At 39.1% G+C, this 15,682-nt stretch overlaps 1 protein-coding gene across 1 annotated transcript; it reads left to right on the forward strand.

Annotated features, from left to right (window-relative positions):
- The first annotated feature begins 4,016 nt into the window (after positions 1–4,016).
- On the forward strand, positions 4,017–10,367 carry LOC101165632 (1,25-dihydroxyvitamin D(3) 24-hydroxylase, mitochondrial). Its single transcript, XM_023954958.1, has 12 exons — positions 4,017–4,467; positions 4,598–4,788; positions 4,906–4,999; positions 5,104–5,197; positions 5,356–5,447; positions 5,736–5,847; positions 6,736–6,881; positions 8,289–8,455; positions 8,978–9,056; positions 9,272–9,469; positions 9,572–9,683; positions 9,892–10,367. The coding sequence occupies exons 1-11, from the start codon at positions 4,210–4,212 to the stop codon at positions 9,680–9,682; spliced, it is 1,542 nt and encodes a 513-aa protein (XP_023810726.1). The 5' UTR covers positions 4,017–4,209; the 3' UTR covers position 9,683; positions 9,892–10,367.
- Positions 10,368–15,682: the final 5,315 nt, after the last annotated feature.

Consider the following 15,682-nt stretch of genomic DNA (forward strand, 5'->3'; position numbering starts at 1 on the left):
TATAAACAAGATCGATGTATACCCATAACTGCTATAGGAGCTGCGGGGAAATCAATGGTGGCTTACTTTTAATTTGAAAAATTTGTCGTTTTGGTTTCCCGACCATCCAATACATTTATTTTTCTAGCAAACTGGAGATTTCCCATGAATTTCAAAGCTGTGGTTTACAACAAAAATATATATTATCAAAGCATCCCAAAAAGGAATTTATCACTGGAAGTAAGCAATTTGTCAGGTGATTTGTTTTTATCTAAAATTAGGAAGCTTTGCATCAACAGCACTTGGTAATATTTGTATTTGTAAACACTGAGTTAAATCTTTGCTTTTCTGAGCTGAAAACACACCTGAAATAATCAACAATGACATTGTTTTATCTGACATTTCCCATTGTTGGAATTATGTAGCTGAAAAGAAATAGTGCTGTACTGAGACTGTGTCAACACAGACTAAATTGCCCTCTCATCTACAGTTGAACTCGTGATCACAGTGGGTATCACTGCTCAGTAACACCGAACCTGCTGCGGTTCTGCCGTCAAGGGCTATGGCACAGAAAAATAGAGAGAGATTGCGGAGGAATAGTCATTTTAAACGATTTTATAGTTGTATTCCTTGAAGTGTATTTGGCAGGCATTTATTGGTAAAAGACTGAAACAAGAATGATACTTGAGGTTCAGATTAGCGCGATTTAGAGGAAGTTCCCATGTCTTAGTCTGGACCACAGCATTTACCGTGTTTACCATGGTGACAGGGTAAAATCAGGGCTATATGCTGCTTGATCATAAAATTATTGTCAAGTGACAGGTATCCGTTTTCTGATGTGAAAAGTGACAAACATTTGTCTGTAAAGTCCATTGGCAGTATAAGAGAACTGGACCAAGTAATTGTGATGTCACCAATAGAAAATGACTTACCTCTGGCTCCAACCAAAGGAAGTCAATTCAGTCGCCACTTTCTCACAATATGGGGGCCGCCATGTTGGAGCCAGACAATATCAGGAACCACCAATTGGTCTGAGTCAGTCTATGTCAAAGTTTTTATGGCAACCACTTTTGCCAGTCATGAGGGAGCTTGTTGGAAGTCCACACTCCCACCACTTGAAAGTGGGCTCAGGAGAATCTGTCAATCAAGCATTTTGAACGTTCGATGTGGGACCCAGTGGAAACCACATACTTGTATCGAGGCATCGGATTGGTCAGTTTATAACTTGAAAAACTTGCACTACAGAAAAAAGCAAAAAACATGTTAAAACCTAGCAATAGAGCAAGATTGGTTAATCTGACAAATATAGTGACTGAGTATTAGCTGTTTGTTTCTCTATAGTCTATAGGATTTTGACTTCCTGAAGCCAACAGATACTTCATATTTGGACCGCGAGGAGGTAGGGGTCACTCTGACCTGTTCTCTTATACATTCAATCATAAAATCTAATCTCAGAAACTAAAATTATCCCTCTCAATGATTACTTTGACCAATTGATTTGACCGGCGTTTGAGAGGACTGGTGTTGGTGGAAGCATCTTTCTTTCTGCAGAGCAAAGAATCAAGGAAGACCCCACAGCCCCCATCTCCTCATCATCTCAGATCTTTCCCCAGTAACACAATGGATCTGCAACATATGAGATGCCACTGTGAAAAGACTTTATATACATCTGGATCATTGCTCTGTCTGATGCACGGCTGGATGAGTTCATAACAAACACTGATCAATTTTTAGATCATATACTATTTGACAGCATGAAAACAAAAAGCCTGAGTAACAACTAACTATAAACTATAAACTATGATGTGGAAGGCACACCCAACCTGAAGATGGTGGACTTATTCCTGCACCTCTATTCTGCCATCCTGGAGACACTTCATACTTCACAGTCTGAACGAAAAACAAAAAAACGATCACAGGTTGACAACTGGTTCAGCCTCAAAGAAACCAACAGAATAAATCTGGCATTTTCAGATTAAAGCTGATATACGAACAAAAAACTTCAAATTGAAACAACGGGTAACAACCTCTGCATTATCAGTTGAACAGGATAGCACACACTCCACTCGCTGAATCCATACTTTATCAGCAGGACGAAAGATATCACACACTGAGATTCAGGGAGGCTCTTCCAGATGAAACTGAAATTGCTCATATAATCTTTTACTCAAAAACACCAGCTGCCTTTTGATTATGAGCATATGGCTGGACGGTGGTTTTCCATGTCTGTCTTTTGTGTAACCTCAACATTTAAAGGATGAAGTTGCTTGACACGTCCATAAAGAAATGCCTTGTTGTCTGGTTTACCTGAGCTTTTTCCCATAAACCCTTTAACCAGAAGGGCAAGGAGAAGGTGAGGAGCAGATTTCCCCTCCAACTGGCTGGTTTACCACTGAACACTTACATTTTTCCTAAATGTTTTTTTTTAATAATCAGCGCAATTAATTGAAAAACATCTGATCAATCTTTAACACGTTTTCCTCATTTCAAACTGGAATCTATCATACCAGTTGGTTCTGTTTTATTTGTTTTTGTTCGTTAATTCGTTAATGAGTGAAAATGTCACTTGGCTGTTGTGTGGGGACACTTGCTGTTAGTCACGTCACAAAGTTTAGGACTGACGCTGGCTGGATGATTGTGGTCCAGAGCTCAGTCGGAAATGACAAGAGTCTTGGCGACAAGCCGTTATCTGTTGTTACATCGTCTTCAAAAGAGGCGAAAATAAGCTTATCAGTCATGTTTCTACTTTCAACAACATCTGTTGTTAAATCGTCTACGTGCAACTCAGTCAGTTGACGCTGGACTGACTGTGTGTGGGTTTTTTTTTTTAAAGAAATTCTATTTTTTTTTCTATTTTTGCAAATTTTGGAATTTTAGGTTTCGAAAGATCCATCTTTTTTCCACTTGTTTCTTTCTTTTTTGTTTCAAGAATTGTATTGATCTTCTCATCAGAGAGTATTTTCCCAGCAATTTGACCACCTCTTCCCAGAAGTGGAGGGGTGGAAGCGCATTCTTTCTGCGTGTTTTCTACACGAATGTAGATCAACATCACTTAAGAAAAAAAGAGAAAGAAAGGAAAAAATCATGTGATGCAGAGCCAAGCCTGCCCTAAATCAGAGTTTGGAGGAAAGGAACACTGTGTGCGTTTGAGTGTGCGTGGGTGGTGTTTTTTCCCTCTTGTTTTTTTGGGAGGGGTTGCGGAGCAAGCGCGGGGGAGGGGGGGGGGGTGTAAATGTGTGCGTTACACCTGGAAACTTTTGCTCGCTCACTCAGTATGCCGAAAAACATGAGTTCAAGGCTGTTCAAATGTCACCTGAGGGACACCGAATGGGCACTTTAACGGGGCATTGGAACACTGGCTCCATGTTCCTCAGCCACACCAGCTCTACAGGGGAAGGGGTGATGGGGGGGTAGAGGTTGGGGTAAAGGCGCCTAAAAATGCACTTTTCCACCTATACTTGTTTGGTCCGATTTGAAACCTCGGATTCACTGAAATTAAGAGTTTTGCCCAAAGTATTGATGCTGGTGCGACGTTTCTGCGTCTTTAAGCGCAGGTTGTATGGAACTGCACTTGACCAAAGAGCCCAGCGTATCAACCGATGTTCAGCCCCAATGTTGAATGTAAAGACTGGGGCACATCTAGAGCATCCAATTCTACTTTGCGTCATGAAAATCTGAAGATGATCAAGCAGACTTTGCCTTTTTAAAAGCACCCTTACTTTCAGCAAGGAAGTGTCTTAGAATAAACTTATTCTAAGGAAACAAAAAAAAAAGTTTCCTTCCCTCGTCAACAAACACAAAGAACGCAAACACACAATTTGCAATCGGTCAAATATTTGCCTGTCGCTGTTGTGTGACAGGAGTGTTTGATTTCGGTTCTTCCAATCACGGGTCTCTGTGAGTCCGGGTTCAAACGAACCGTCACCTTCGTTGGGACCTGCGTGTTTATTTATAAAGCAAAGGTGGGGGCGGGTGGGTTCACGGCACATCCACCATTTATCTGAGGTCATACGATCCTCTCAACGTGGGTCCATAAATGAATGGTGGGCTCGACAGCCACACCATGCAGGAGCGGTCCTTGATTGGTTCGGTGCACCGCAGGAATAAACACTCTCAAGGTATATATATTGGAGCAAGGTGTGTCACTTCCAAGAAACTAGAACCCACTTCTAGATAGCCCATTGAAGAGCTGCCGTCCAACATCAGAACAGGAAACAAACACAGCTGAGAATGAGGGCGCAGGTCCAAAAAGTTCCACAGATTGTGGAGCTGCTGAAGAAGAAGTCTTTTGGGTTGCAGCATTTCAAGCCAACATCCTCAGTGTGCGTATTGGAGGAGAAGGATGCTGTGGCGCCGGCGCAGTGCCCTCACGCTGCCTCCAGGACGCACGGCTTGGATACGATCCCGGGACCCACAAACTGGCCGCTGGTTGGGAGTTTGTTTCAACTCCTGTGCAAAGGAGGCTTAACCAGACAGCACGAGGCATTGGTACAGTATCCTTATAAACACCTCCATTTCTGCTTGTTTTTTTTAATTAAAATGTTTTCTCTTTATTCATTTTTGAATAAACTTTTAGTTTTGACTTCAATTAAAAGCCTTTTTTATTTTCTTACTTTAGATCGATTATCACAAAAAGTTTGGCAAGATTTTCCGGATGAAGCTGGGCTCCTTTGAGTCGGTGCACATTGGCGCACCTTGCTTGCTGGAGGCGCTCTACAGGAAGGAGGGCAGTTACCCTCAAAGGCTGGAGATCAAACCCTGGAAAGCATACAGAGACATGCGAAACGAGGCGTACGGACTGCTCATTCTGTAAGTAATATTTCAGACCTTTTCTTGGATAACAGAAAGAAAAAAAACTAGAGGGGGAGAGTCAAGGGAGAGTTTTTCAGGAAAGTGTGCTGAAGATTGCGTCTGGTTAACTTGTAGTGAGGGAAAAGACTGGCAGAGAGTGAGGAGCGCGTTTCAGCAGAAGCTCATGAAGCCGACAGAAGTGATGAAACTTGACGGAAAAGTAAATCAGGTCAGATTCTCATTTGTTACTTCGCCATTTTCGAGTTTAATGACGTTAAGTTGTTGTGAACCTAATTGTTGTTGGTTTTTTTTTACAACGCATGCGTACAACAGGTAATGATGGACTTTGTCGAAAGAATCGGAAGAATCAACAAAAATGGAAGAATTAAGGATTTGTACTTCGAACTTAATAAATGGTCCTTTGAAAGTAAGTTCATTCTGTTTTTGTCTTTTTGTGATAGAATTTGTTTGAAAAAGTTTGAAATACAGCAGATTTTATACAACTTTCTGTAAAAATATGTACATCTACCCTTCTTCAAAGTTTGAAGTTCTTTTTCTGATTTTTGCTCCTTCTTTATTCCTTAGCCATTTGTCTTGTACTCTATGACAAGAGGTTTGGTCTGCTGCAGGAAAAAGTCAATGAAGAAGCCATGCACTTCATCACAGCAGTGAAAACAGTAAGTATCTTTCATCTCCTTAGAACACTGTGACATGTAAGACAAGACAGTTGAGATGATCTGTGTGAAGCTGATGCTGATTTTCTCCAGAAGATTACAGAAACATCCAGATTCACATCAGCTAACAGCTGTCTAGTCTTGCTGGTTAGACTGGGGAAAAAACAATAACCTATCAATCACGATGTGTGATAAGTGGGGGCCTTCAAAGGTGTCTGGGGCAGTGGGTGCACAAAGAGACCAAGAATTTTCCATTTATTTTTCCAATTCTTCTCTTTTGTTTCTCTGTAGATGATGAGCACGTTTGGAATGATGATTGTCACACCTGTGGAGTTCCACAAGAGCTTTAACACCAAAACCTGGCAGAATCACACTGCAGCGTGGGACAGCATTTTCAGCATAGGTGAGCGGCAGCACAATCACTGGCTACCGTTTCTTCGGTACAACTTGTTTCCACTCCTCTGTGACGCGCAAAACAGTGTCAGTTCATTTCCAGTCAAATGATGGATAGGAAAATACAGAGTGGGTGAGAGGTTGATCTGAACCGGCTGCCTCTAAGTGTGTACTTGGTGCTCGAGGGGGAAATGATGGCTCAGAGTTGTAGTAAACTTGATGACCCACAGTGAAGAAATATGCCAAATATTTGTTGCTTGCAAGAGAAGGGGTGACAGAGTGTGGAGGAATACAATCCGGATTTAAGCCTTTACATTAAAGCACATTCTTTGCTGTGATTTGGTGGCAAATCTAAACACATGAAAGAAAATTTTGAGCATGATTTCAATGGGTGGAATTTTTCTTATTTTTTCAAATCAAGGGTACCATTTTTTTAAATAAGAAATGCTGTTCAGCCTAAAAAATGTCAATACATACAGTTAATGTCTTATTTTTTTTTAAATCTGCAGTGATGTAAAGTCAAGAAAATCCACACTCACACCCCTCATACTGGGTTAAAAAGAACCAAAAATGATGTTTGTCATATTTACCTGATAAGAAAAGTCAAATAATCAAGAACAAAACATATTGTTTCACACTCATCAGCGTTAAAATACAACCCACCACTATTGATTGAGAGCTGAAGGCAGACCTAACAATGCTCGGACATCAAATGATTTGTCGTATCACAAAAACGTGCTTATGTTTGGCGTCTGTTGCTGTGTCTGCATGCATAATGGCCCCTTAAAGCCAAAAGTGGATCATTAGTTGCTGATACATGTAAATGAGTGTTTACTAAATGTAAACAGAGCTATGTAAAGCAGTTGGTTCACAGTGTGATTGCTTTGTCCTTTCCCAGCCAAAGTCTACATCGACAAGAAGTTGAAGAAGAATGCCATCAGAGCTCCTGACGATTTAATCGGCGACATCTTACACCAAAGCAGTCTGTCCAAGAAGGAGCTTTATGCAGCCATCACCGAGCTGCAGGTTGGAGGAGTTGAGACGGTGAGCAACAACCTTCCTAAATTATGCCTGTGCAAATCAAGAGGAAACATACTTATATTGATGCCAAAGCATAAAAAGTAGGAGCAGAAGAGTCAGTCATGGCGAGGCTGAATAACAGCTTTGCATAAGGCCTACAATGGATTCAGGGTCAACAAGGTCACCCCTGACAGTTACCTTCTGGAAAAGTGTTACAATCCTTAGCAGCCAACAGTTAATATATTGACACCACATGGCGCTTGCTACAATATAATCACCTTGAACAGCTGATGACAGAGCCAGTGCTTCTTATTTGCATTGAAAGGGGGCCGTGCACCATAGACTTTGTCCCACTGTTGATTTCCCTCCTCTCTGAACTTCATCACCACATTCCTGTGATGTTTTTATTGTTATCTTTGTCACTTATGCTAGACTCAGGATTAGAGTGAGACAGAAGTCATATTGATCTTGAAGAAAGATCAAGAAAGTAAAGCAGCACCCGCGAGCTGAGATAAACAATTTGGATTTTTTGTATTGGGAAAGATTTTCCTTGATATTGACAGTGTTTGTGACAAAAATATCATTTTCGCTGCACAGATCCTCAAATGCCGTAGTTTGTTTATCTAATGCAGAATTTCTGTCTGTATGATCACTTTAAATAAAGCCCAAATTTCTATTCACAACTCTGTATTTTGAACGTTATGAGAACTGAAGATTGCATTTCTTTTTTAAATTCAATATTAGGGGATAGACTTTTGAAGCAGGACTTTGCCATTACTATAAAAACTTTATTAGTGTCAAAAATTTCAATTTAAACCTCCCAAATTGGTTTAAACCCATAAAATAAGACAGTGAATTATGGTTTAGGATTAATTATCTGGTGTTGAGGTAGTCCTCCGCTAGCATAAACTATATTTGTAAAGATAAGAAATAGGGGTCCCCACACAGGAGAGGTACTTTTTTGTACCTACTAGCTGTTCCGTGAGCATGACCTAATACTAGCTCTTGGTTATTTAAGCAAAAGCAAAGAAAAAAATTGTCATAAGTTCAGTCTTTCACAACTAATTGATTATGAATTACATGCAAAAATTATGAAGAAAAAAAAAGATTTTTTTTTTATTCGTGGCTCCCGGGTTTGTGCCAAGATTTCCGCCCTAAAAGTTAGAATACATTTATTTTCTGAAAGTCAGTGACTAAGCTGTCTATAGATAGGTACATGGTAATTCATGGACTTGACTAAATTAAAGTTAGGCAATCCAATTTGTCTGACTTAGTTTTTCATCTTTTGCCTCTTTTTCTGAAAAGTTTTTCCTATCTTAAGGAAGCAGATGTTACTTTGCCTCTAAAGCACATCATAAAAGACATTGGCGCCCCACAAGTAGGGATACCTGCCCTTAGCCACCCTTCTGACTTCTCTCTCTGTGTTCACAGACCGCCAACAGCATGCTGTGGGTCATTTTCAACCTGTCACGTAACCCTGATGCTCAGAGGAAGTTGCTGCAGGAGATCAGAGAGGTGGTGCCCTCAGACCAGAACCCAAGTGGGGAGCATATCAAGAGCATGCCCTACCTCAAAGCCTGCCTCAAAGAGTCAATGAGGTACAGGACCACACGGACACATCAACTTTGTTGGCAAGACGGGAGTTTTTAAAGAAAAGCAGCAGTAAACAGCAGACACAAACCTGTTTCCTCCCAAGTGTCCATATGCAGCAGAAAACTTGGGAGAAGCTAGTCGCACATATAGATATATCTGCCTGACAGCTCTTTGGATTAGGAGGGAAAAGGCCCATGGCGGTCTCAAAAACAAGCTTCACGTCATGCGGTGGCATGACCGCCAGCGGCACGTGGTCGTAGCTTAAAATCTTCCATGTGGTCACATTCAAATGTGCATACTCGGCTCCCTCTGCCCCCGTCTACTCGTGTAATCACGAGAGTTGTGGAACAGGGTTATTTAAGGCCATAACCCAAGCACATCTTAGGGAATTTAAATGAACTCTGGCTCGAGATTATGTCTCACCTCATTTGGTCCTGTGTATGTCTGGTTCCTGTTAAACAGCTTAGACACATGTATCATACTTCCCTGTGGCCACATTCCCATGTGTTCTTTTGTGTTTATTACAGGTTGTCACCTTCAGTCCCCTTCACCAGCAGGACCCTGGACAAAGACACTGTGTTGGGAGATTACGCCATTCCCAAAGGGGTAAGTGGCTTACATTCTTTTGAAAATGTACGTTTGATTTTTGAAACATGCTTAGTTTCGCTCACGTACTGTACTAACTCTGAATTGGGCAATTCTAATAACATGAGCCATTTGGTAACAAGGTCTTTATTAGGTTTTAACCTGATCAAGTAAAGTACAGATATTGCAATTATTTTCTACAATACAAATACTTTGTTTTTTTTTTAAATTTACAGACTGTGTTAATGATCAATAGCCACGCACTGGGCTCCAGTGAAGAATACTTTAATGACAGCAAGCAGTTTAAACCGGAGCGCTGGCTGAGGGAAAACAGCAACATCAATCCTTTTGCCCACGTCCCCTTTGGAATCGGGAAGCGGATGTGCATTGGTCGGAGACTGGCAGAGCTGCAGCTGCAGCTGGCAATGTGCTGGGTAAGATCTGTCATTTCACATCAGTGCACAAGACCGAAATGACTTTAAGCTCTGTAGTTTTATTGAATAAATTTCTATCTTTTGTTTTTCCCTTTCCTGCAGTTGGTTCGAGACTATGAAATCGTAGCAACAGATAATGAACCACTTGATGTGAGACACTCTGGACTTTTGGTTCCCAGCAGAGAATTGCCTGTTGCCTTCATCAAGCGATAGGGTAAGAATAAATTATGTTCCTGCCAAAATTAATAGCTTTAATAATACAAAGCCAGTCATAAAATGGATGTAAGCGCTTTGACACAAGCAAAATGTATCTGTTTTTTCCTCCCCAAATAATTGTAATGCCTGATGAAACCAGATTCTGAACTTTCTTTTACCCACTGTCAGATAAAATAACACCATGTTTTTCTTCCCTCTCGTCTCAGGCCTCATGTGAAAGTGTTCTGGATGTGACGACAGACAGCTGATGCGTCTGTTGTGATGGTCCTGATGGTCCAGTGACTCCTACCCACTGCTGCTCTGTACATAAAAAAATGACATGATTGCGCCTGAAATACCTCATCATTATTTAAAGGTGGTTTTGCAACTAAGTAAGACTGACCAAAACACACGATGTTATGTACAATTTAAAGATTGTAACAAGGCAGCTGTCTTTCAATCTTCATTATCACACTTGTAGAATGTAGATGTTAAACTATTACTTTATACTATTATTGTTTTGTTGTGTTTGTACATATCCATTTATATAGATCTATATATGTATATATCAGTCGTACATTCTGTTTATCTTTTTAATGTTTATTGGAGAATCACTACAATAATTAATATTGTATTCCTGTACGTTGTATTATGTAGAAACATATTTTATTCTCTGAAATAAATGCATTGATTGATACATCAAGCCATAAACTATGTGTCATGGTTTGTTTCTTCACTCTCCTCATTTCAAGACTGAATCTGAAGATGGATGAATTATATTTTTTACAGCTAACCTAACACAAGGGGTGTTTCCTTCACAGCAAACAACTATCAAGACCAAGTTAAATGAGGTTAACTTTTCTTTAATGAATTAATTAAATATATAAAACTTGAGTATCCATTTCAGAAGCTGGAAATTCACGAAAATCAAAAAATGCAACTGCTATGACTGCTCAAGCTTCAGTATCACGGCGGTTGTTGGTTCAATTTCTAAAGGGACAAGATAAAAAGATTAGCAGCCAAACTTTTTTATGATAAATAATCAACAAGTAGAAAATGTGCTACGAAATATGTTAGGCACTTCACAAACAATACTTTTTTGTTTAAAAAAGTTCTGCTTTTTTATTTATTTATTTATTTTTTACCTACAAGGTGGTTTGGAATTGGTTTTTTATTAACATTTTGGCAAACTGGTTTGGAATATCTTACCAGTTTTGGGCTTTAAACTCATACTTTACTATAATTTCTCAAATCTAAAAGGGTTATATTTGTAGTTTAGAATTAAAATTTAGAAATCAAAGCATGACATCAATCAGGCATCTATTTTGACGATTGAGAGTCTTTCATCTTGTGAACCACCAATTGGAGCCGGATATGTCATGTTTCACACCATTCTGGTTCAGAGTAGTACATGCAAATACTTTTACTTGTAATCCCACAATATATTTTTTTATTATTTGAAAGCTTTTTTTTTTTTACCACATTAGCTCACTATTCTTTGTAGAAAATTACATTTTTTTACCCAAATGCCAGAGTTGGCTCCCCCAGAAAAAAGCCTATCACAAATATATTCCATTTGACAACAACATAACATAAAAATAGCAAAATCGATAACAAACACATGCAGAAAAAAAACTGACTTAAAATTAAATGAGCTAAAGTAGCAAATCAGTAGAATCTAGTTCAGAAGTGTAAAAAACATTAAAAACTGATTATTTTCATGCAAAATCAGATTATTTTGAGTGGTTATGCTGTTTGGAACTGTCAAAGACCATACTTTATTCCATCACTTATTTGTAAATACACATTTTATATATGCTGTACATTTGATCTTTCCAAACCTTGCAGATTTGGCTTAATAGGAAATCATAACAGATTTTGGACAGCTGCTGGTCTTGATTTGAGCAGGAGGCGATAAAAGGGACTGCACTTATTTACAAGACCTAAGCCCTGAGTCTCAGAGTCACATACAAGTGGAACAACACTGCCACGGGACCAGGAATTAAATCATTAATTGACTATATTCAAGTATTACAAGTCTGTCTGGATATGAAGGTGACTGCTAATGCTGCCTAATACCAGCATCATGGGAACTGAATCCTCTTACGTGTTTCAGCTGCTCTGTCCAGTGTGAGACAAACAAAAACGTTGTCTTTGTGGTGTCTATATTGGCCTGAAAGCATGAAACAGTGAAACAGTGCACTCTCATATTATTTTCAGCGTTATCTAATCTATTTCACTAATTTTGTAATCAATTTGCATGTGTGGTTGTTCTGAACTAATCCAGCATCTACAAAGTCGTGTTGCACAACACAGTCTGCTGTTGTTGTACACTGAGGTTGAGAGGGGCCCTGTGTTGAGAAACTGAGTTATGAGGTGCTTTCTTTTACTTGAAAGTGTTTGAATTAAAATAAAAGACTAAATTCAACACTTAAAAATGCAATAAAGAGAGAGCAGAAGTAATCTGCAAAAATATTTTGAAACATTGTTCAAGAAATGATAACTGTGAGGCTAAGTCCCCAAAAGATGAGTAAAACAAGACTGCAGAGCAATGTTAAGTCTGTACAGTAACAAGGAAAAGCAACATTCACTGACACAACTGTGATTCCACTTGATCGCAGATTATCATGTGATAGAAGTGCATATTCATGTAGAATAAATTGTAAGATTGGATGTAAATGCATTTTCTGAACAAGTGCACTAAAAACAGTTGTGATTGCATTAAAACATTGTCCAAAAGTTGATTACTGATACAATCTTTTTAAAATTTCAAACAATAACTGAGATACAAAAAACTTTTTCTAAAAGAACAATAAACACATCATAGATGGCGGATAACTACGCACAACTTTCAAAAACACAACAGCTAAAAATAATGCTTGTGGACAATAACGTTTTGTTCTTCTTTATTTTAAGCTTAAGTTTGTTGAGGAGATGGTTTTTCTACCCATCCCTTTTACTTATGTTTCCATCTAATTTTCTGCAATGCGTTTCCTATTGGTTCCCATCCTTCTAATGCCTCATGTGATCTGATCTTTCAGTTTGAAAACTGTCTCTGTTTGTTTCAGACTGGGCCAAACAAGCTGCTCATCAGGCTTCATGCAAAACTGTTTCATGGTGATGTTGAACCCAACAGGAAAAATTGTGTGAATAAACAAAATCAAACACGTAGGAATGTAAATGATCTTTTAATGACTCTGCAGACCGTAAATAAAGCACTGGATCTTTCAAAATAAGGTCAGCAAGTGTAGAAAAACTAAGGAACAAAAAATGTTTTTTGTCAAATTCTGCTGCTAAATAGTAATGCGCTTTTATTCAAATCAGATGGGTTTCATGATCTCAATTTGGCCAGGTTAGACTAAAATATGTTTGATAAAAGCTTGAAATCTTTTTTTTAAAGGTTAAATAGAGAGAAAAATGAATCTATTCCTTATAGTCCTGTTTTTCCTTTTCACAATATATCTGAAAATATCAATGCACTATTATCCCAAACTTCTTTAAAAATGCTGAAAATAATCATACAGCAATGGGTTGTTGTTTCTTAAGTGGTTGTCAAATATCTACCTGTGTAAGCCAGAGTTAATAAGGTTGGTTATTTCTGCACTGCTTGCCGATTGAAAACAATGGTTCTTAACTGCATTTTCATCAATGAGCCAAGTAGCTCCAAACAAGTGAGCTCTGAAATCTTATGGGCATGAAGAGAATTTAAAGCTTTTTTAAGAGTAACCACAAGTGCTGGTAGCAATAAAACAATTGAAGTTCCACTCCGATTATCTTTATATCTACTGTAAAATTGTTTCCTGTGGTAATTTAAATTATGATTATGCTGTTTTTATGCAAAGTCATAAAACCTGTGCCGTTTTCATTGACATAGTTACTGCAGAGAGGCAGTAGTTCATTACAAATCTGCCTCTGAGTTGTGGGTGGGACTGATGGCAATGGAGTAAGCCTCCCTATATTTCCCATCATCCCTTTGTTTACATGCTCTACTGGTGGCTTACAGCCCCTCACAACTCCAATCTAACATTACCAGTGCAACAAAATTGGCCAGCAATATTGGAGTTGTCCAGTTTGGAGCCAGATGCCAGTTTAGACGATGGAAACAAAGACATACCTGGATCTATTTGTCTGCAAGTGGATGCATCGAAATTGAGCTGAGCAGGCAGCTTGTGGCATGTCAACTGTAGTTTGCACAACAGCTTATGATGTCCTATAAAACAACATTTTTTCGTCTGCTTCTGATTTAGTACAATTTTAATTGAGAAATACACAGAAGCATAGTTTTAGCCTTAACTTTCTTTATATCTACCCCCATCATTAAAAAAAAAACTACAAGAACACCAAACACCAAAAAAGAAAACACCAAAAGATGATTTTTTATTGAAGTGGGTCTTTAAGATAAACTAAAATTGCAAAATGTTTGTGGCATTGTAACAATAAAACATGCTAAAATTGTATTTAAAATTGCAGGGCATTTTCAATAAAAACCCTATCACCACCATCAAAGCACAACAGATAAAGAATAGTGACAGTTTAGCCCTTGAAAACTGCAAACTCTCTATTGTCTTGGAATTATGTAACATGTTTGTAAAAACATTTTACGAGCTTTTTAAAATTAATTTAGACCACATTTTCAATCATTGAAAGTAACTCTATTTGAGAACAACTGGTTTGGGAGACCCCTCCAATCAAGATGTGTACCATTCTTGGTGTCCTGGATCATGGACTATCTGACCAACAGGCAGCAATATGTCTGCATGGGGGGATCTGTCTCCAGTACCCTCAGCTGCAGTGTAGGGGCACCACAGGGGACTGTGCTGTCTCCTCTTCTTTTCATGCTGTATACATCCGACTTCCGCTATAACACCTCGACCTGCTACATGCAGAAGTTCTCGGACGACACAGCTATTGTGGCATACATCAAAGGGGAAGAAGAGAGGGAGTACAGGCGGCTGGTGCAGGACTTTGTGGCCTGGTGCGGGGAGAATCAGCTGCAGCTGAACATCCAGAAGACCAAGGAGAAGGTTCTGGATTTCAGAAGGAAAGCCCGGACACCTCAGTCCGTGCACATAGAGGGAGAAAGTGTTGAGATGGTACAGTCTTACAAGTACCTGGGGGTTGTGTTGGACCACAAGCATGACTGAACTACCAACACGGACCAGCTTTATGAGAAGAGCCAGTCCAGGCTGTACTTTCTTCGGAGGCTATGCGCTCCTTTAACATCTGCACAAAACTGCTGCACATGTTTTATCAGTCGGTGGTGGAGAGTGCTCTCCTCTATGCTGCTGTGTGCTGGTGCAATACCAGCAAGAAGAACATCTGCAGGCTCAACATATCATCAAGAGGGCAAGCTCTGTGGTGGGACTGAAGCAGGATCTTGTGGAGGAGGTGGCTGAGCAGAAAACTCTGATCAGGTTCAGGGTCATCGTTAGAAATCCCTCATCCCCTACATGAGGCCTTCACCAGCAGGAGGAGCACATTCAGTTGACTGCTGTCCCAGCGCTGCTCCACAGAAAGACTGAAGAAATCTTTTGTTCCTCGTGCCATCAGGCAGCACAATTATATGGCAGGGCATCTTAAAAGTAATTTCTTGTAATTTTTATTTTCATTTCATTTTTTCTTACCCACTGATATTAAATTGTTAATCTTTTTAATTTTTTTATCTATTAATCTTTTTAGTCTTTTAGTTTTAGTGTTTTATGAGTGTGAGCAGATGGCCATTTTTAAATTTCCTCAGGGATTATTAAAGACCTATTCTATTCTATTCTATTCTATTCTATTCTATTCTATTCTAGGAGACGACCATCAGCAAAGTACCAACAGCCTTGCTCCAGCAAGACAATACTGCCACCTAGTTGATAAAATAAACATGCAAGAAAATAGTTTTTGAAACAAAAAGAAAAAAAAAACTTTTTTGGCTGTTTCCTTTTTAAGTACCGTACGTTACCTTGTAATGTCGACATGAAAGGACTTAGCCCTGCCATAAACATCTGTATTATATTTTATTTTATTAGACTT

Source organism: Oryzias latipes, chromosome 5 (assembly GCF_002234675.1).
Source record: "Oryzias latipes chromosome 5, ASM223467v1".
Lineage (NCBI taxonomy): Eukaryota > Metazoa > Chordata > Actinopteri > Beloniformes > Adrianichthyidae > Oryzias > Oryzias latipes.